General features: G+C 48.0%; 1 protein-coding gene across 1 annotated transcript in view; it reads left to right on the top strand.

The window, feature by feature from the left end:
• The first annotated feature begins 4612 nt into the window (after positions 1-4612).
• LOC133374963 (sodium/potassium-transporting ATPase subunit alpha-2) overlaps positions 4613-21739 on the top strand; it is a 35423-nt gene continuing 18296 nt past the window's right edge. The window contains exons 1-7 of the mRNA XM_061606341.1: positions 4613-4823; positions 14696-14800; positions 15701-15760; positions 16554-16757; positions 18911-19024; positions 20651-20785; positions 21437-21554. Of these exons, the coding sequence (XP_061462325.1) occupies positions 4812-4823; positions 14696-14800; positions 15701-15760; positions 16554-16757; positions 18911-19024; positions 20651-20785; positions 21437-21554 (748 nt within the window). The 5' untranslated portion in view covers positions 4613-4811. The remainder of the gene's footprint in view (positions 4824-14695; positions 14801-15700; positions 15761-16553; positions 16758-18910; positions 19025-20650; positions 20786-21436; positions 21555-21739) is intronic.

The following is a 21739-nucleotide window of genomic DNA, read 5'->3' as shown; positions in this document are numbered from 1 at the left end:
CGCACCAAAATGTAGATGAGTTTTCATGGGTATTCTTTAAATCTAAAAAAATTGCACATAGTTGCAGAAATGTGGAGAACTGAATTTTTGTATGGAGAAAGGCCATAGCTTGGTAGGTAGGACACCTGCTTTGCATGCAGAAAGGCCCAGGTTGAATTCCCAGTGGCACCTCCAGGTAGGGCTGGACAGGTCCGTAGAGCGCTGCTGCCCGTCAGTGTAGACAATACTGGGCTAGATGGACCCCAATGGTGAAAGGCAGCTTCCTAAGACAGGAAAGAAAAGAAACTCGGAGAACCCAAACTGGGGGACCTGATTGTCTCTGCTTCCAAGTGAACATTAGGATTGGGCTTTCCTGCAAGCCTTTCTCTTATTTATTTATATTCTGTCCCCTTCTGCAAGGCTGGCTGTATCAGCCTGCTCTGTCTCTGGTGAAGTGGTTCTGACGGGCTGTCGCCCTCCTCCCGCTGCCATTGATAAGGGCTTCCTCCAGGGAGCATGAGGAAGGGTCCGCCTTGCAGGGCGAGACAACCGCTCCCCTTAGCGCCACCTCGGAGTCTTTGCGCTACCACTCTCCGTTGTTATCAGTCAGCTTGCTGCCATTGCCGCGTGACTCACACAACGCCAGTCAAGTGTCACAGTTCATGGTTTTGAAACTCATTGAATCCCACTTTGGGTCCTGGGGGTCAAATCCATCTGAATTCTATCCCTTTGGTTTATAACTGCATGGAGGGTTAGGCTATATATTCATGAAGCTCTGGATGACCCTTATCTTTTGCCATGACCTTGTGAGAAGGGGCATTGCAAATCCTTTCTTAAAATGGCAGATTGGCATGGAGAGCGGCAGCAGTGGTGCCGTTCCCAAGGCTACGGGTGCTCAAAGGCGCTTGTTGGGCAACTTCTCCACTTCAGCAAAAGCCACCCTAGGCACACCTCGGGAGCAAAAGGCCCTGCAGATTTTATCCTTACACTGGCTGTGTTTCCATATAAAAATTAAACCACAGAGGGTTTTTTTTAACCATGTTAAAATGGTGCTTTGAACACACCATGAATGGTTTTACAGATGAGGAAACAAACCATAGTTTCTCTCTCCAAAGCTTGGTTTGTTTTCCAGTTCCTCTCAACTCCATGCTTCTGGCAAGCATTGGGGGGGGGGAGTGGCCCAGCACACTAAGTTAAGTAAAGCTGTTGGATTCAGACAGAACACCAATGCCATAGTTCAAACAAGCCATAGTTTGTAAACCAACAAATCGTGTAAATCATGAGTTCACATTGTGGCTTGTTCTCAGAAAAAATAACACCCCCAATGTCAAAGGCAATATCCTTTGAATACCAGTTGCTGGCAAACACAAGTGGGGAGAACACTGCTTTTGCACTTGGGTCCTGCTTGTGGGCTTCCCAGAAGAGGCATTTGGTTCGCCCCTGTGAGAACAGGATGCTAGACTAGATGGGCCCCTTTTGGCTTGATCCGGCTGCAGGGCTCTACTTACATTCTTAAGATATGGTTAGTTCCCTAGGTTAGGTCTAGACATTCAAACAAACCACACTTTGGCCTAAAAAAACTATAGCTTACTGTTCTAAACAAACCAGGCCGCTGATTGTGTGAATGTAATTTGTCTCTTTTCTGAATGTCTGTATTATGGGCTCTGTATTATCAAATTTAGACAGACAGACAGACAGACAGACAGACAGACAGACAGACAGACAGACAGACAGACAGATAGATAGATAGATAGATAGATAGATAGATAGATAGATAGATAGATAGATAGATAGATAGATAGATAGATAGATAGATAGATAGATAGATAGATAGATAGATCAAAGAGGAAACCTGCAGTCAGAATTCTATCAACTGCTCTGCAAAAAAAAAAAGTCAGTCTTCTCCCAGGTTCTGGTTATCCTGGCTAACTTCCAGCTATAGGCTTCTTTGAAGCTGTTTGTATAGCCTTCACAGGGACATGCAGTTGAGATTTCAAAGTAAGGTAGAATCAGACTGAGGAGGGGGAACCCAACAGGGAGAAGTTTGTATCCATGTGCCAGGAAAGAAGAAAAGGAGAGCATATCTACTGAGCAGAATCTACTGACAGAGGTCCGTGAAAGACTAATATGAGCAGCCTGTCCTCAACCTGGTGCCTTCCAGATGTTGGTGGGCTACAAATCCTGGCAGCAGCCAGCATGGTTAATGATCTGGAATGATGATGGGTGTCATAGTCCAACAACATCTGGAGGGCACCAGGTTGGGGAAAGGCTAAACTGGAGAGGAGAAATGTGTGCCCAACAATGGAGTGGAAGAGAAGAATGTGGTGCGTCATTAGATGACCATGATGTGATGTGATCAGCTGGACGTTGCAACAGCTTAGATATCAAAACAAATGTTTTGGAGCCTCTGATCTAATCTAAGCGTCTCTCTCAAAGTCAAGATAAAGATGAATTGAGGGAGGAGCAAAGAGGTAGCAACTTGGGCCCAGAATATCCTTCGAGGTCTGTACATTTTCAATCTTTATTACCACCTCCTGGGTTTCAGTTCCTGCACTGCAATCAAAGACGGGCACATGTTTTAGAATTAGATCATCGCACAGCAGTGCAGCGAGCTAGAGATGGAAGAGATGTTCATTTCAGTTTGTGTTTTAATGTGAAACTCCCTCATTTGCACTTCTCCATACAATAAAAAAGGTAAAGGTGTCCCCGCACTTATAGTGCAAGTCGTTTCCGACTCTTAGGGTGATGTCTTGCGATGTTTACAAGGCAGATCGTATATATGGGGTGGGATTGCCACTTCCTTCCCCGGCCTTTCTTTACCCCCCAGCATATGCCGGGTACTCATTTTACCGACCACGGATGGATGGAAGGCTGAGTGGACCTCGACCCCTTTTACCGGAGATCTGACTTCCTCCTTCCGTTGGAATCGAACTCCGGCCGTGAGCAGAGCTTCGGCTGCGTTACCGCCGCTTACCACTCTGTGCCACGGCGCCATACAATACATGAGCCAAATGCAGCTATCTGAATTATTGGTGATAATTACTGTGTTATATTAGTGAAATTTGTGTGAAAAAATGTGTTTGTCAGAAGAAATTCGCGCTAAAATGCCAATGAATTTTCATGAGAACTTCAAGAGAAAAAAAATGGCAAACTGATGCAGAATTGTGGAGAACGGAACCTGGAAAAATGAGGCAGCGAGAAAAGCTGGAATTCAGATTCCTTCATCCCTATGCAACACTCATTAACTATGTGCTAAAAACCCACTTAGCAGGCCTTAGTAAGGGCAGGAGTCTTCCTGTGACTGTTGGGGGGGGTATCATTTATGTATGCGTGTGTATGTCTATGAATTGTAGGTATTTGTACGAGAAGGTCAATGTCATATGAATTTTTAATGGTATATTGAATTTTATGGTTGTGGTTTTTTAAAAAATGTAGAGAGCCAGCATGGTGTATTGGTTAAGGTGCTGGACTACGACCTGAGAGACCAGGGTTCAAATCCCCACACAGCCATGAAGCTCACTGGGTGACCTTGGGCCAGTCACTGCCTCTCAGCCTCAGAGGAAGGCAATGGTAAACCCCCTCTGAATACCACTTACCACGAAAACCCAGTCAGGAGCGACTTGAAGGCAGTCCATTTCCATTTTTTTTAAATGTATGTTGCTTGGACACCTTGGAAACAAGCAACTAATAGATCTAATCAATGATGATTAAGATAATTTCTGAGCCTTCTAGGCAGCAGAGGCTATACTGGGCTGAATAATATGAGTAAGCCAATATAATAAAGTGCGCGCTCCCCACTATAGTTTATCTAGCCTCCTAATGGGCTTCAATTGCTATCAATGGCTACTAGCCACGATGGCCATGCTCTGCCTCCACAGTCAGAGGCAGTATGTTTCCGAACACCAGTTGCTGTAAACTGCAGGAGGGGAGAGTTGCTCTTGTGCTCCGGTCCTGCTTGTGGGCTTCCCATATGGGCATCTGGTTGGCTACTGTGAGAACAGGATGCTGGACTAGATGGGCCACTAGCCTGACCCAGCAGGCTCTTCTTACGTTCTTAATACTTCTTTGTTCTTCAGAATTAGTTGGCAATATTTCCTGTTGATTTTAAGTCACTTCAAAATTGGGCCTGATCCAGCAGCTGGCTCTTCTGACGCTCTTATGTTTGCTGGGCGGCCATGAAGGTAGCTGGAGACAGGACGAGAGTGCATCTTGGAAAGAGCCAGCATGCCAAGGCAGACAGGCAGGGCAGCAGGCTCAAAATGTATGGCTCAAAAGTTGCAAAGAAAGTTTGGAGGGTGAAAGGGGCTTCCTTCTCCTCTGGAAACTCAGCTGCCTGCCCTTCAGGGGCCATCTGCCTCTCACAGTTTCCCAGTGCAAAAAGAGAGGGGGGGGGCTTTTACACAGCTGATCAGTTTCCTGGCCAAAGGACTTGGGGGTGGTGATGGTGAGAGTGGCAACCCTTCCCTGGCACAGAACCTGCAGTGGGCAGAGGCAGAGCCACCCTGCCTGTTGAGGGAGGCTGCACTGCAAAGGGTTGGGGAAGGGGAGAGAGGAGTGGGAAAGGCTGAGGAAAAGGGGGAGGGTGCAGGGAGGAGGAGGAGAAGGAGGAGTCTCCCTCAACTCAAGATCCAGTTTCAACAAGTGCATCTGTCCAGAGAAGGAGCGGAGTGAGCGAGCAATCTATTTAAAGAAAGAAAAAGGCTCACCCGTTCAAATGTATATTTTGTACTTCTTATAAGCTAACCCCCCTTTGATTGTTGTCGTTATTGTGTCTCCCCTCTTCCCCCCCACCTTTTCCTCCTCTCAATCCTGTCCCTCCATCTCCAGCGAAGATGGGAAAAGGGGTAAGTAGCACTCCTGCATCTCTCTCTGCAATGCCATCTCTAAAAGAGGGGGTGGTTTCCTTGAGGATGGTGTGAAAAAGTACTGCAAAAACTTAATGGGAGCCTCTGGGTGTTTGCAGGAGGGGCTTCTAACGGGGGGGAGCATGCATGGCTAGTGGGGGTGCGCATCAGGCAAGGGCAAAAGGAGGAAGAGCCCCCCACAGAGAAAAAAGGCAAGGATTGAAGCCAGGAGGCCAGGGCTGAGCTTGTTTGTGCAGCTGGGTGCCCTGGCAGGTTCGCCCCCGTGGGGGCTCCTTTGGAAGATCAGAGAGGGCATTTGTTTCCAAATAATTATTCCCATATCTCCCACCCATTCTTTAAAAAAGGACAGGGGGGAAGACAAGACAAGACAGCTCAACAGAGATTATTAGCACCACAGGCTTGGGCTAGTTAGATATTGGCCTCTTAGGGTGCGGTCACAGTATGGAAATATCTGGAGGATTACAAAGGGACTGGGGGGGGGTATCTCTGTGTTGGATTTGGCCCATGAATTTATTCAGTAATCATTTGGTGGCCTGCACTCGCCTGGTACAAATTGATTTCAGGGCTCTTTTTGCTGTGGATACAGGAGTTGGATTTTGTCTTTTATGATGCTGAAAAACTCACCAGAGTCTAGCCAGCTGGTTCCTGAGCCCCTCTGTCATACTTTCAGCAGGCAAGAGAGGGGTGTTTGGGGTGTTTAAGTCCAGAGATGTTTTTCTCCTGGCACCCGCTCTGCCAAGGTCTGCGCCATCATTTTTGCACCCGCAAACTGTGGCTTTACCCTTCGCTTTGAACATCCAGTGATAATGTTATGGGCGGTGGCAGCTGGCAAAATCTGCTGCCCCAGCTGTCAGAACAGTATTTCGCTGACCGGTTTTATGGGGCAGCTCTCTTTGTGTAAGAGAGAAAAGTTTATTAACCATCCATTTAACAGGATTCTTGGCTTCGCAGTGTTGGTTTTTCACATTAGGTGGAAAGGCAGGACACAGATGTAACAGATAAGTGAGAGCAAGCTTCTGGCTTGCACAGAACCTTTTGTCAGGCATTTCTTCTTTCCGATGCAAAGTTTTGTGTAACTTTGTGGGAAAACTGCAACCTCCTGAACACCCACAAAAACAGGTAAAGGAAAAGGCACCCAGCACCCTCATCTGGTGGATATACATCAAAAGTAATGTTTGTCCCCACCAAAGGAATGAGAAAAGGGTACAAGCGTTTGCCTGCAAAACCAACTCATTTGGCACACCACTGAAGACACACTAGATCTCCTGGGGTGTGTATTCAGAGTGGATTACCATGATCCCAGGTTATTTGTTTTTTTAAAAAAAACCAGTAATTGTGAAAAATGGCTGTTTAGGTACAGCTAAAGTAAAGCAAATCTCCACCACCCCCCACAAGAATCCTGGGAACTGTAGTTTGTTAAGGGTTCTGGGAATTGTAGCTCTGTGGTGGGTAAACTACAGTTCCCAGGATTCTTCGGGGGGGGTACTGTAAACATATGATATGTACGCAGTCTTGTCACTATCCTTCCATTTTCAGAAGCATTTTGTTTGTTTTTGTTCACTTGTAATCTCCTCCTAATTAAACTAGATTTTGCCCACATGGGGAATCTGAACCCATGTACAAATCAGGGAATGGCTTAAGTTGGTCTGGATCCAGCTGGGCCTTTCAAAATCACAACTGGAGAAAGATAACAGGAGATTTTTGTTTGGATTCTGGTCATGCTGAAATGTTTTTAAGCATAACCCTGTGGTCTGGAAGCTTAACATTAAACGTCTCCTCATAGCACTTAGTGAGAAGCCGCCAGTGTTGAGAGGGGCCACAGAAGAGAAGCCCCCACCTGTCGCTGAAACATAATGGCATGAGGTCACTAAACCACTAAGCACCAGCCCTTTCTACGGTAGGGTCAGGAACTCGGGGCTTTTCCATCCATTGCGGCTACCAGGTTTTAGTGTGTGTGTGGTCGGGGTACAACGATGCAGAGGGAAGAGGCAGAGGGCTCAATCCGGCCCCCTAAGCTTAATGCAACAGAATGTAGGCTGGCCTTAAGTGCCTCCCTCAAAACAGAGGCAACTTACAAAGAAGCAGGAAAGTTTGGGGCCTCGACTTCTCTCAAGGGCTACAAGGTCTAGATCTTGGGAAGATTTTCTTCATCTTGGGAGTTGCACAGAAGGCAGGGAATTCCATCTATTGATGGGAAGAGGCCAGGCTTGGAGGAATTTTCCTTCTCTGGGGCGCTCCTCATATCTCCCTTCTTGGGCTTTGGCTCTGGGGAGGTTTGCAGCTGCCCTGTCCAAATGCCCCAATGGTACACAGGGGCTCTGGGTGCTTGCAGGTGGGTGGGCAAGTTGGCATCAAAATACCAGCCTGTATCCACAACTCTTCCCCCTCCGCTTTAATCTAGATTTCCCTTTTCCCAGGGACAATCCAATAAGTGAAAAGAACTTGTTGCCAGTGTCCCATTAGCGATGTCTAAATGACTCATTTGTGACATCTGGAAGGCCCCAGAGACTCTAACCCACTTTGTCACTGCTAGTGTTGTGCCCACTGATGCAATCTGGTGTGGCGATCCAGAACCACATGCTGTCCTTCGCCCCCATTTCCGCCCACCCCTTTGCCACAACAGGCAAGGTGCGGAGAGGGCCAGTATGTGCAAATTGGACCTCTGTTGCTAAACGCTCTCGGGGAGTCGCTTTCAGACAACCTGTTTACTGAGGATTCACATCCTGATTTGTTGTAGCAAAGCTTGGGGAAGGGGTTAGATGACTTCGGCTGCTTATTGAACATTCATCCTCATTTGTTTGCAGGGAGTCACTTGTTTGTTTTTATTGATGGACTGAATTTCTACAATTTACATACTGCTTAAATTATAAGAGCCTCAGTGCAATTAAACTAAAACTGAGTTAAACTATAAGATCAGAATTCAGTCTAAATGCCTGCTGGAATATTAAAAAAAAGTCTTCAGTACACCCTGGAAGTTCAACAGGGAGGAGGGCTGTCTGACCTCAACTGGAAAGGAGTTCCATAAAATTGGTGTCCAAAATACTGAGCACACATGGCTGGTGGTGGATATGAGCAACGCATCCGAGCCCTGGGAGACCGCTAACAGTAATTGGGCAGGGATGTAAGTAGCTGCTGGAAGCCATTGCTATCCCACACTTACTAGTGAATTTCCCCTTCCCTTATCTCAAAAAAGTCCGATGAAAAGGAGGGGAGAACAGGTTTGTTGCGCAAATGTGCCAAATCACCTTTAATTGCACAACCCAAATTTGCCAGTATGTGACTGAATCCCATCCAATAATAGCGACAGTCTGGAAGGCCGGGGTCTTGGTACTGAATCCACAGGGCCCTGAGCCAGAACTGAAGATGCCTCCCTGCCACTCTCCTTCAGGGGCATCCAAGGCCAGAGGATCCATGTATGCCCTGGTGCTGGGGTGGGGAATGCAGTGTTCCACCCTGCTCCCGTCGGTCTAGTCCCCTCCACAAGGCATGATCTCTGTCTCAAGGGAGAGGTTGCCCAGTTATAAGATGGGGCACCTTTGTAAGTCAGATTTCCTCCTTTGGACTCCCCGTACAGGGAAGGTGGCATTCTCTGAATGTTTCCACGGAGTCTTTTTTGGCAGGGCCCCCTGGATGAGCTGCAGGAGGGGAAGTGATAGCTCAGTGGTAGAAGGTTCCTGGTTCAGTCCCCCAGCATCTCCAGGTAGGACCAGGGAAAGACTCCTCTCCGAAACCCTGGTGAGCTACTGCCAGTCAGTGTGGACTATACTTAGCAAGATGAACCAAGGGTCTGACTGAGTATAAATCAGCTTCCTCTATTCCTGTTTAAACCAGCCCTTTATCCACAACCAGAATCTTGCTTTACTTTTATGAAAAGGGCCTTAGCTGAGGGGTAGAGCACCTGTTTCCCATGCAAAATTTCCAGGTACAATCCCCAGTGGCATCTCCAGGTAAAACTGGTTCAGATCCCTGAGTCTGAAACTGTGGCAACCTACTGCTAGTCAGTGCAGACAGTTCTGAACTAGATGGCCCAAGAGTCTGACTCGGCATTAGGCAACTTCTGATGCTCCTGTGTTTGTTTATGTTCCAGTAACAAACCTCTTTGCATCCCCGAGGTCTGCACGTTCCGTCCTTCCACCACCAAACAGTTTCGTCATGCAGAGTCGGTTGCACAGCTCTGCAGGCAGGGGGAGGGGAGGGGGCTCCTGCATCCCCCAGACTGGATTCAGACCCTCCTTGGGACAATTTGGGATTGCAAAAGCTGGGCCAGGGAGATGCAGATGTTTGCTCAGTAGCAGAAAATAAAAAGAGGAGCTCATGGCCGGCACTCATGGAAAAGTCCCCCCATTGCCAAGAACAACTGCGGTTTGCAAGGGGTCACATTACGGAGAGACCCGGGAATGGGGCCGGGGGGGGGTGCTGTGTGGCGAGGCTGGGAGGGGAAGTAGGAGCAGGACTACCAGAACCCTCTCCAGGCAGGCTCCCCTCGGGGTACCCAGCTCCAGTGCCCTCTGCATGGATTGCCACCTCGTTGCCATGGCTAACCTCGCTTGACCCCTCCTGCATTTTCCTTCCTTTATAAATAGACAAGAAAAACACAGGACATTCGACATCGGCATTACAAGCCCAAGCCCTGGCATCACCAGTGGAATTGCTACATGCCTCAGCTGCCCGGCTGCTTCCTGTGTCAGGCTCGGGGTGGCGGGTGGGGGAATCATGAGATACTGAAAAATGTAGGGACCTATCCCATAGGAAATCCTCATGTGAGAAGAGCCCTCCTGCAGCTGGCTCGGGCTAAAGGCGACCCATCATCCCGTCTAGTCTCCTGTCCTCATAGGAGCCAGCCAGAGGCCCCAATGGGAAAAGACCCCCAAGCAGGACCCAGGTGCAACGGCAAGTCTCCCGGCTGATGATGTCCAGCAATTGGCATCTGGAGGCACTTACTGACGGTGAAGGGAGAACACAGGGGCTATCGGTTACTGCTGTGCGCCTCGTCTTCCATGAATTTGCCTAACCCTTTTTTAAAGCTGACCAGGTTGGTGGCCACCCCTAACTCTTTCGGCAGCAAATTCCACAGTTTATGCGTTGCTTGAAAAAAGTCCTTCCTTTTGTCTGTCCTCCTGAATCTTCTGACGTTCGGCTTCGTTGGATGACCCTGAGTTCTGGTCTAATGAGAGGGAGAAAAACTTCTCTCTGTCCATTTTCCCCACACCATCAGTCCAACAGTCCACATGCCTTGCCTTGTCTGCTCTGATGAAGGCAGAAAAATTTAAGAGTGGGGCAAGGCAGCATGGTAGCGCTGTCCTTACCCCCCTCCACCCGTGATACCAATTTCCTTCTCCCCCCACTTATGCCTGCTGTCAGATGCGACATTTCTTCTCAGTTCGGCTTGGCTTCAGTACCGGGGTTGCCCTTGAGGGCTTTCGAGGCTTCCACAATCAGCTGGAAGCAAAATTAAAACCGAGGATCCACCCAACGCTTAAGATAGCACTATGTTTTCCAGCAATATGCATCTTCAGTGGCTGAGATCCTCCTGTAATGTTTACTTGTTCAGCAAAGGTCCCTTCCAACATTAAGTTCTGTTGATTATTTCTCTTAAATATATTTTTATTCCTCTCTTTCTAAAGGAGCTCAAGCCGGTGTGCATTGTTCTTCTCTCACACACACACACACACACACACACACACACACACACACACACACACACACACACACACACACACACACACACACACACACACACACACACACACACACACACACACACACACACACACACACACACACACACACACACACACACACACACACACACACACACACACACACGTCCATTTTATCCTCACAACAATCCCACAAGGTAGGTTAGACAGAGAAAGAGGTTGGCCAAAGGTTCACACAGTGAACTTGTGTGTGGCTGAGTGTGGATTTGAACCTGACAGTGCCCTATTCTAAGACTTTTAACTGCTAATTACTGTAATTAATTGCCCCATCAATAGCCTCTCTTTGTTGCCCCTGTACTGCCAATTCCTGTTGCCAGGTGGTGGGAGGGGAGGATTCTGTTTGGTTCACATTTAAAAGGAAAACCTTCCTAATCTACACTTTCCAAAACAGAACACAGCTGTCCTTCAAAATTCGCACTGCTCTGAATTTTGCAGTGCAGTGCTCCGGCCAAGGAATGCATACAAAAATGCCATGTACTGGTAGTGTAAAGGGCACATATAAATTCATATAGTGTGGGAAATAACATACAAAAATTCATTATATTAGGGGAAATTGCTTTGCAAAAATGTGTGCGTTAGGCAAACAACATACAAAAATGTGTAGGTTAGGAGAAATCCGCAGTAAAATGATAACAAATTTTCAAGAAGGCTTGTTTTTAAACGTTCACAAATTGATGAGGAAGTATAGAGAACTTAAGACTGGAAACATGTAGAAACTGAGAGAAACCAAAATGGACAGGTTTGTCCATCCTAGTCAGAGTCCAGCAACACCCAGAGGGCCACAGTTCCCCATCCCTCATCTAGACAGACTCTGTGAAGGGAGGAGCCTTGTTCACTTGCAAGTGATGTGGATTTTAAATGGCTAGGGACTAGCAGCATAACTGTGTTCAATAAGGCTCACCACGGGGCTGGTGCCTGGCTCCCTGCTGCGTTTCCCTTACAGTGCAGGCAAATCCTCAGCAGATTGTCACTCCAGCCATGGGGTGAGTCCAGAGCTTGGAAAAGTTACTTTTTTGAACTACAACTCCCATCAGCCCAATCCAGTGGCCATGCTGGCTGAGGCTGATGGGAGTTGTAGTTCAAAAAAGTAACTTTTCCAAGCTGTGGCCGGGTGACATTTGCTAGGGAGCAATCCACACACCAACACACATACACACACGTTCTCTATTCCCCCCTTCTCAGGCCAGGCGGAGCAGCTTTCTCACTGTCACCAGAGGCCAGGAGGAGAGCCTCCCCAAGCCAAGATCGCAGCAGAGGGAGGAAGGAGGAGGAAGAAGCAAAGACGTCTCCCCGAGCACTGAATGGAGAAGCAGCAAGAACAGAGGTCTCTTTCTGCCGCGCTGAAAAGGCAGAGGCCTGAATAGGCGAGAGCTGGAACAGAGTTTGCTTTTGCGCTCTGCCAGCTTTTTGCTGTCATTCTTTGGGGTCCTTCGCTGCCCTCAGCGTGCAAGACATGCCTGGAGTGCTAACAACGGCAGCGCTCGAAAATGCGGCCGCTGTTTCATCCAAGTCAGGCCTCAGCACAGGTGATGGTGGAGCAGAACAGGGGCCTCTGCACGATGTCAAAAAACCCACCAAGTGAGCTCTGCTCTCCTTGCCTCTTCTGGCCGGCTAAATCACAGAGGCCTTGGCACTGCTGAGAGTGTCTCTCACACACACACACACACACACACACAAGTTGCAAAAGGACTCAGGTTTGCTTGTAAAAGTGCTACCTCCCCCCCATGTCTTTAATTGTTGCATGCCAGGTGGAAATGCAACAGGTGGAGCTCCCTCCACCTCTCACCCCAGTCACTGCATCTCAGGCCACTTCTTGTCTGTCCCTTTTTGGGGGGTAGAATGGAATCAGCTATTGGGAAATTCGGGTTGCACAATTAAGGGAGATTTGCCACTCTTGCACAACAAACCCCTTTCCCTCCAAAAACTGGACTTTTTGCAATTTGTATGCAAAGCAATTGTTCTTACGTAGTTTGTGAGTATTTTAGGACGCTTTCATTGTTTTTATATCTGTTTTTAATGTTGTAACTAAGTCGCTTTGAATTTCTTTTGGGAGGAAAGCGACTAAAATTTAAATAATAGTAATAATAATGGGGAAAGTCCTCCGATGATGCACTGGAAAGTATGGGATGACACTTGACACAATGTCATCTAACCTCCCCACAAACCAATCAGAATATATGTCCAATTAATAACCGGCATCATCTAACCTTCCTGCAAACTTTGCGCAAACAAATTACAATGAATGCTCAGTATACAGCTCAACTACAAGTGACCTCCATGCCGGGAGGATCTGTGACAGGTTTTTACTAGGGATGAGAGAGAAATTCAATTCAGTTCACATTTAAAGGCAAACCTACCTAATCTGCACTTTCCGAAACAAGACGCCAACCAAAAGGCAGCCGTCCTTGGAAATCTGCACTTCTCTGAAGTTTGAAAAGCAGTTTGCCAGCCAAGTCATGTGTGCAAAAATGCATCTACCAGGGCACAGTCTGCATAGAAATGCATACATTCGTGAGAACATCATGGAAGAATTGCTTTGCAAAAATCATATACAGTATTAGGCAAAATTGCATACAAAAGCATGTATATGCATTAAAAAGCTGATTAATTTTCATGAGGACATTAAAAACCAAACAAATACTGATGTGGAAATGGGGAAATCTGAAAACAGCAAAATGAGAAACCAAAACTGACAGATTTGCCTCTCCCTGCTTTTCACTGGTCACAGAGCTGATGCTGAAAGTTCAGAACCTCAGGGGTGTGGAAAGGAGCGAGGACTGGCTTCCTTTCTTCTGGGAAAAGCAACCGCTTCCACCCACAAGAACTTATTATATGCAAACATACAGCAGCTGCATTGGCTTCTTTCTCATGTGTCGAAAGCTCAAGAGTTTTGCCGAGGTGGGGAGATAATTTTTTGGCCTCCTCCCGCACTTCCTGTGTCCACTCGGTCCAGCAATGCTGTGACAATAATAGTCTCTCCCAGCACTCAAGTTCCCAGCCAGCACCTGCCAAATAGGATCAGCAATTCTCAGATGATGAGGATCCTGCTCAGGATATTTCAGGGTTTGCAAAGGCTGCTTTCCCGTGAGCCAACTACTAAATCCTAAACAAATGCTGAAATAATAAATAACAATCAACATTAAAAGGGCCTTGTCCCAAACTCTAAACAGTTATCAAGCTGTCAATGCTCAAGGAAGACAGTGGTCCACACAACTTCGTTGGAAATGAGTGTTTTACACAACCTGTATATCTCAGCAGGTGCTGGAATGTGCCAGATTTGTCCACAACACTTTTGAGGTTGCCCAACAACTTTACCCAATTTGGTTCGCCAAAAACCAAAAACCACCCTCTTATCCCCAAATCTCACAACTTTGCTAGAGACTTTGACAGGATCTGCTGAAATGGCCAGTACTGAAGTTTGCAGTTCTAACGACACTTTTCGTTTCCGGGATGCTGCACAAACAACAATATCATGTGGGATTTCAAGCCGTTTAAATTTGAGAATGAGCAACCGGGACTGTAAGGCGATATGCAGTTACAGTTGCAACAAGTGGAGTAGGTGAGAGGAAACAACAGACCTCCGGGAAAGAGGCCTTGAGTTTGTGCTGGTCGAGCTGACAGATGAAGGAAAAAATGGACTTTGCCTTATAATGAGGAGCTGCTTAATTCAAACCCATATGCAACCGAAACATAGCTATCCTTTGAAATTCACATTCCTCCAAATTTTGCGATGCAATTCTCCAACCAAACAATATGTGCAGAAATACACAGATATTGCGAAATGTGCATAAAAACGCATATAATAGTGGAAAATAACAAACATAAAAATGCATTGTTGTTATATGCCTTCAAGTCATTATATATGGGGAAATAGCTTGCAAATTAGTGAAAAATGTGTTCATTAGGAGAAATTTGCACTGTAAAGCACTGGCGAATTTTCATGAAGATGATACATATTTTTAAACTGCTGTGGAAATGTGGAGAGCTGAATTTAAGATTGGGGAAATGAGGAACGTGGAGTTCAGAAATTGGCCGGTTCTTCCATCCCTAGTTGAGAGTACCCAGGGTCTGCTGAACCGCATCCCTCCCTTTTGGATGCTTGGACAACTAATACCATTTCCCCCTTCTCAGACAGGACGAGAGTCCACACTCCCGGGGGCCACTCCTGAGAATGGAGGAGGGAAGAAGAAGCAGAAGGAAAAAGAATTGGATGAGCTGAAAAAGGAAGTGAACCTGGTAAGGCTGAGGGCCACGTAGGAACACGCTGGGTAGGCCTAGCACCCAGGAGCAGGGCTGGTGTCAAGTGTTGGCATGGTCAGGCATCTGTCAAGGACCCACCCTAAGGGCAGGGGAGAAATTAGATTTTGTTCACATTTTAACGAGGAACTCCCTAATTTGCGCTTCTTGAACCAACAGGTGAACTGGAGCACAGCCATCCTTTGAAATTTGCACTTAATCCAAAGTTTGCAACGCAGTTCTCCAACCAACCAATGTGTACCCCAAAAAAGAGCATATATTAGGGGAAAGGGTGCCTGATATGAATATATTTGTGAAAAGAGCATTAGGGGAAACTGCTTGCAAAAATATGGATATTAGCCAAAATGTGCGTATTAGGGCAAAATTCACACTAAAAAGCTAACTAATTTTCATGAGGATTTTTCAAAAAAGCCAGCAGATTGCTGCAGAGCTGAATTTAAGACTGGAAAGATAAGTAACTCAGAAAACCTGAATGGACAGATCCATTCATCCCTAGCCCAAACTCAGCAGGAAGAGCCCCCTCCCCCTGGTCCAGCTGCAGTGAGGAGGTTAACTCTCTGAGGGCGGGGGCACCACAGAATCATAGCCGCGGTAGATGCCTTTCCCAAAGGCCCTCCAAAGCCTGCCCAGGAGGCCAGGAAAGGCATCCTCCCACCCTCTTGCCTCTGGCAATTTGGGTACAACTGCTCACCTCCCCCTTTCTCTCTCTCTGTGAGATGCAACTGTTATGGGGGGCGGGGGCCTGACAGCTAGGAGGAATGTGCCTCCTCAGTTTCCCAGACCCAATTCCTTTCCAAGGACATTCAGCTCTTATGCCACCATGACAAATGGCCTTCTACTTCTTCACTCCCTCACCCTCCTCCTCTCTCCCCTTGCCAGGATGACCACAAGCTGTCCCTGGATGAAATCAGCCGGAAGTACCAAGTGGACCTCTCCAGGGTGAGTCCACCAGGACGCGCTGTCCATATGGGTTTGCTCATTCCCTCCACCATGGGACTCTTTGCCCTGCCCTGTGGCCCTTTGGGTTTCTGGCACAGGAAGGGGGTGAGCAGGTAGGTAAGAGAGCACCTTTCTGCCCCCACAGTTTGTTAACAATCTTCAAGGCACTGGCTTTTAATTGTCCACGTGGATACATGTTCTGTTTCTGCCTTCCTGCCTCAGGGCAGATGTCAAAATCTAGATGTGGTTGCGTACACGCTTGACATTTAAAGCACGTGGCTTCCCCTCCGAATCCTGGGAAGTGTTGTTTACCCATCCCAGAACTACAATTCCCAGTACGCTTAGCAAACTACAGTTCCCAGGATTCTTTGGAGGGAGTGACATGCTTTAAATGTATGGTTATGTGCAGCCTCAGTGCAAAAACCCCGTCATTGGCCTTCGTGCCCTCACCTGTCCCATCTCGGCAGTTTTGTGTTTTCCTTCTCTCAGATGTTCTCCGTGCATTCCTAATTGCCCTCAGACCTCACCCCTCAATTGCCTTTTCTTCAGGTGCTTTCATCTGGCTGGAATGTGCCCTTGAACTGCGAAGAATAGAAATGTTTCGTGTGTTTGCAGAAACCTGTGCAAAGAGTCACATCCATCGCCCCAACCATTTGTTGCCTCTGGCCCTTGGAAGTTTGCCCACAAGGAAATGTGGCCCTCAGGTTCCCTGCCCTTGGCTTTATCACATAGGTCCAGGGTATTCCATCCTTCTCCCAACTCATTTTCCTTTCTCCCTTTCCTCTCATGTCAGGGCCTGACCAACACTCGGGCAGCGGAGATCCTAGCTCAGGATGGCCCCAACGCATTGACCCCTCCTCCAACCATACCGGAATGGGTTAAGTTCTGCCGGCAGCTTTTTGGAGGCTTTTCCATCCTGCTGTGGATCGGGGCCATCCTCTGCTTCCTGGCCTACAGCATCCAGGCGGCAATGGAAGATGAGCCATCCAACGACAACGTAAGTCTCCTGGCCCAAGAGGAGGGAGCTGTGTGGGTTTCGCCAAGAGGGGTTGAGCGTGGAAAGGATCCTGACCCAGACTGGGGCTTGGAATCACTGTCTCAGCCTGAGTGGCAGCAGCGGCTCTCCAGGGTTTAAGACAAAGGTCATTCCCAGCCATACCTGGAGATACCCTCAGGATTTGAACCTGGGGCCTTCTGCAAGCAAAACAAATGCTATACTAGTGAGCTACAGTAGAAATTTAAAAAAACAGGATTCTAGTCCTTGTGGTTCTGAATAATGGGTTGTAATAGGAAACTCCCTTATACAGAGATGGACAGCTGGTCCCTTTAGCTTGCTTAGGATTGGCTGCACTGACTGGCAGCAGCTATCCAGGGTTTCAGGCTAGGATACATTCCAGCCCTACCTGGAGATGCTGAGAACCAGCGGCATAACTAGCGGGAGTGCGGGGGGGTGCGGACCTCCGGTGCGTGCCCTCCCAGGGGCATGGACAGGGGTGGCTGGTCATACACACGCACCACACACTCCAGGATGACGGTGGAAGGCCCGTCCAGGCTTCACCGCCAGCGAGCGGGCGCCTGCTTTCGGCACACACAAGACTGGGTGCCGGGGGGCAGCAGCGTCACTAGCAGGAGCGCGGGGGGTGCGGCTCTGGGTGTCACACCCCTCATGGTGTCACCCGGGTGCGATCCGCACCCCGATAGTGACACCCCTGCTGAGAACTGAACCTGGGGACTTTTGAATGCAAAGCAGAAGCTCTGCCGGTGAGCTGGGACCATTCCCAAATAGGAGCGCAGGGAGCTGCCTTAGGCCGGGTCAGACCCTTAGTCCATCTAGCTCAGTATTGTCTGCACTGACTGGCAGCTGCTCTCCAGGATTTCGGACAGGAGTTATTCCCAGCCCTAGGGGCGATGTCGGGGACTGAAGCTGACCAGCTTCCCCTGAAAATAAAGTAAGATTCCAGTCCTCATGGTTCTGAATAAAGGCCAGATTTAGGTAGGAACATAGTATGCTGCCTTATACCGAATCAGAGCCCTTGGTCCATCTAGCTTAGTACAGTCTGCACTGACCGGCAGGGGCTCTCCAGGGTTTCACTCAGGAAGTCTCTTCCCAGCTTTACCTGGAGATGCCACCTGGGACCTTCTGCATGCCAGGCAGGCGCTCTGCCACTGAGCTATGGCCCTTCTTTGTTATGCTGTGTGTACACATCAGGCCTCAGAAAGGGACAAATCCGAGTTCAAAAACCCTTGTGCTCTACTTTAGAATGTCCTGCCAGTCTTCACACCCAAATGAGACGGCAAGTGACAGAGATTTTTGTGCAGACAGGGCCATCAAGCTAAGCAGCCCTGGTCTCCATCCAACCTCTTGGGAGGGATAATTCCAGGACTGACTGGCCATTAACTGGGTCAGGCCAGAAGGCCCACCTGGCATGGAGCAGAGTTCACCCTGTTCCCAGGATGGAATTTGCAATCCTACACACTTAACGCCATGTATAGGATTACACTGCAAGACTTCCTAAACAGAAATGGTTTTATGCCCTTGCTCTACTGCCACTCCACTCTACCAGCTTGGAATGTGCCAGAGTTTTGTCTGGACGTTCTAAAATGTTTAATTAAAAACAAACAAACAAACACCAAATCACTTCTTCATTTTCCTTGGCAATTCGTCAAAATGTTTCACCCAACCAGAAACACACCATGACATTTCACATTTGGCAAAACAACTGTCCTGCCACTCCTCTCCACGTTTCCCTCAGTCTTTTCCATTAAAATTCCCCTCAGCCTTTTCCATTAAAAAAAACAATTGCCTCTCTTCGACGGGGTGTGAGGGAGATTGATTAGGGAAGTGTGGAAGCTCGCCTTCCCTCAGGAATACCTTTTTGGAGCTGCTCTGTAGGCATACAGACAGGGCGCTCTATTGCCCTCAGAAACTCCCTGCTTTTGACTTTGAGAAAATTCCCATTTAAATAATAATAATAATAGTAATAATAATGGCTTCATTCTTCTCTTCCTTCTCACAACATTTCCCCTCAACTGCTTCTAATCTGTTTATCTGCGAGAAAGGGAGACTCCCCTCAGAATCCATGTTGGAGCCCCTCAGTTTTTGGGGGTTGGTTTTATTTAAGTCACCAATGTTCATTTTTTTCTCCTCAGCTTTACCTGGGTGTGGTGCTGGCAGCAGTTGTCATAGTCACCGGCTGCTTTTCGTACTACCAGGAAGCAAAGAGCTCCAAAATTATGGACTCTTTCAAAAACATGGTGCCTCAGGTAAGATCCTGCCCCATCCTGTTTGTTTATTTGATTAGAAACCTATAGAGATACATATATATTCTCATTTGTCATGACGTGGGACAAGAACTGCAGACAATGTGCTCCTCTTCCGTCATGAGGTCAAACCACTTGGTAGCAAATTGGGCACATCCTGCCTGGCCCCCAGGCTGCCTAATTTCTTTTTATGCTACTTTTTTATTGGTTCAGAAGGTTGTATTTTATTAAGTTCACTGAAAACCACCCAGAAGGGTTGTATGAAAATAAAATAAATAAACAGTAACACTGGCAACATTAAAAATATCTCCTGAGCCTCCTCGCCCATCCTACCCCTTTTGTTCGGGACATCCTTCTCTGTAGTTAAATTGTGGGGTTCACTTCTATTACGTAGTCTTGTCCCCCTACATACCATTGGTCTTGGTCTTCCCGAGGCCCTTTTTAACTGGAGATGCCACTGGGGATGGAGACTGGGACCTTCTGCAGGCAAAATGTGTGCCCCTTTAAAACAGCATCCCAGCAGGCAGTAATTTACCAGGTGAAGCTTTTCCTTCAGTTTTTCCCAGCATGGAGTTGAGGTGACAGGGAAAGCTTCACCTGTTTAATTTCTGCCTGGCAAGCTACTGATAAAAGCAGATGGACAAGGCTAGAGTTGCCAAAATATTGCTCTTCTCGTCTCTGAAACATTGGGGAGGGTCTCCACTAGAAATAAGCCCACCATTTCTGCAGCCACAACCAGTCAAAAAAGCGAGGGGGGAAGTAGTAGCAACTGGAGGACGGGTAATGGGTGGGTGGGTCTTTTCCTGCACTGATCTACTGTACGGCAGCCTGTCTTCACTCGCCCTCTTGTGGCTGAGACAGGATGCGGCAGCCATTGGCTCCATCCAACACAGCTGCACAATCAAGAGTGCCAATGCCATACTCGGAAGGAAGCCCACTGGTGACCAGCGAGCCTTACGGCAAGCTCAGGGTGCAACTCTGAAGCTCAGTTGCAAAATGAATGCCGGACCCTGAGTCACACCATGAAGCCATCTAGCTCAAGGGTGGGGAACCCTTTTACAACCTGAGGGCCACATTGTCTCGTGGACAACCTTCTGGGGGCTGCATAACAGTGGTGGGTAGGGCCAGAAGCAAACAAAGGGGGAGCGACAGTGGGCTGCACATCCCCGCCATGCAAAAGTCAGGGTTCATTGTTATGACAGCCCAAGGACCCTCCCAACCAGGCAAAAGCACTCAAGGAGAGAATGGAGCAGAACCGATGGGAGGGTTGGCGTTGGAAGAGTGGGGAGGGGCGCAGATGGAGAGGTCTGGGGGCCACATTTGGCCCCAAGGCCTGAGCCCTCCCATCCCGGTTCTAGCTGAGAAATATGCCAGTTTGCCAACCCAGTTTGACCAAAGACAAGTTAAACGGTGTGTACAGCCATTGGCAAGGCTGCATCCATCACGCTGCCTTCAGCGGTCTTAGGAATTACGCCCTGTCGTCAGCCCCATTGCAACCCAGGAGGGCAGAGGAAGGTTTCACAGGTTTAAGCTTTTGCTTTCCGAGGGGGCAGAGTTGGAGGTCAGGCAGGGGAGGGGCAGAGCACCCACACAGCCTTCGCCCGCAGCCTTAACGTCTTTCGCCCACAGCAAGCCCTGGTGATCCGGGAAGGCGAGAAGATCCAGATCAATGCTGAGAACGTGGTGGTTGGAGACCTTGTGGAAGTGAAGGGAGGGGACCGGGTTCCCGCAGACCTGCGGATAATTTCCTCCCATGGCTGTAAGGTGAGCTTGCCTGAGACAGGAGCCAGAAGAGGAAAGGCTCAGAGGTGCAAAATATATATGTTTGTAGGTGGGATGGGAGGGGGGGGGAAGAGAGCTTTTTGTCACCATTTGGTTGATTGATAACATGAGTTTCAAAGAGGGATGGAGGTAAATTCGATTCAGTTCTCATTTAAATATGAACCTACCCAATCCACACTTTCTGAAATAATACACAAAAGGAAAGCCAGGCGTCTTTCAAAATTTGAAATTCTCCTGAATCTTGCAATGCAATAATATCCAACTAATATGTACAAAAATATACTAGGTAAAGTGCACATTAATATACAAATATTACTGAAAATAACATACACAAATATATTAGGGGGAAATTGTTCTGCAAATATGTGTATATTAGGCCAGAAAAATAAAAATAAAATGTAGTTTTAAGTGCCACAACTGGGAAGAAATTGGTTCTTTCATTTGTTTGTATGTCTGCCAAAAGTACCTTTGCAGTCTTGAAAACCTTTGCGTTTTGGGGTGAATTGTGTCAGAATCAGAGAATCCTGCTTCTGCCAGCAAATCTCTTCTTAAGGCCAGAAGCAAACCTCTTCTGTGAAAGGCCCCTCCCCTTGCACACACACTTCATGCAACGTCTTCCGTTGTCTTGTACAGGTGGATAACTCCTCCCTAACGGGCGAGTCGGAACCACAGACCCGTTCTCCGGAATTCACACATGAAAACCCACTAGAGACGCGCAACATCTGCTTCTTTTCCACCAACTGTGTGGAAGGTGAAAGGGCAAGGGGCAGGCATCGGCGGGGGGAACAGTGCTGTTGCAAAAAAAAAGCCAGAGAAAATACAGAGAAATGAGTCACTTTACCCCCCCCCTTGAAGGCTAGACCTGGGCATCATCCTCGCTGGGCTGCAAGAATGGTTGTGTTCCCCTGCCCCCCCCCCATAAGTTCCCCATGACAC

Source organism: Rhineura floridana, chromosome 22 (assembly GCF_030035675.1).
Source record: "Rhineura floridana isolate rRhiFlo1 chromosome 22, rRhiFlo1.hap2, whole genome shotgun sequence".
In the NCBI taxonomy this organism is placed as follows: domain Eukaryota; kingdom Metazoa; phylum Chordata; class Lepidosauria; order Squamata; family Rhineuridae; genus Rhineura; species Rhineura floridana.
This window is presented reverse-complemented; position numbering and strand designations above follow the sequence as displayed.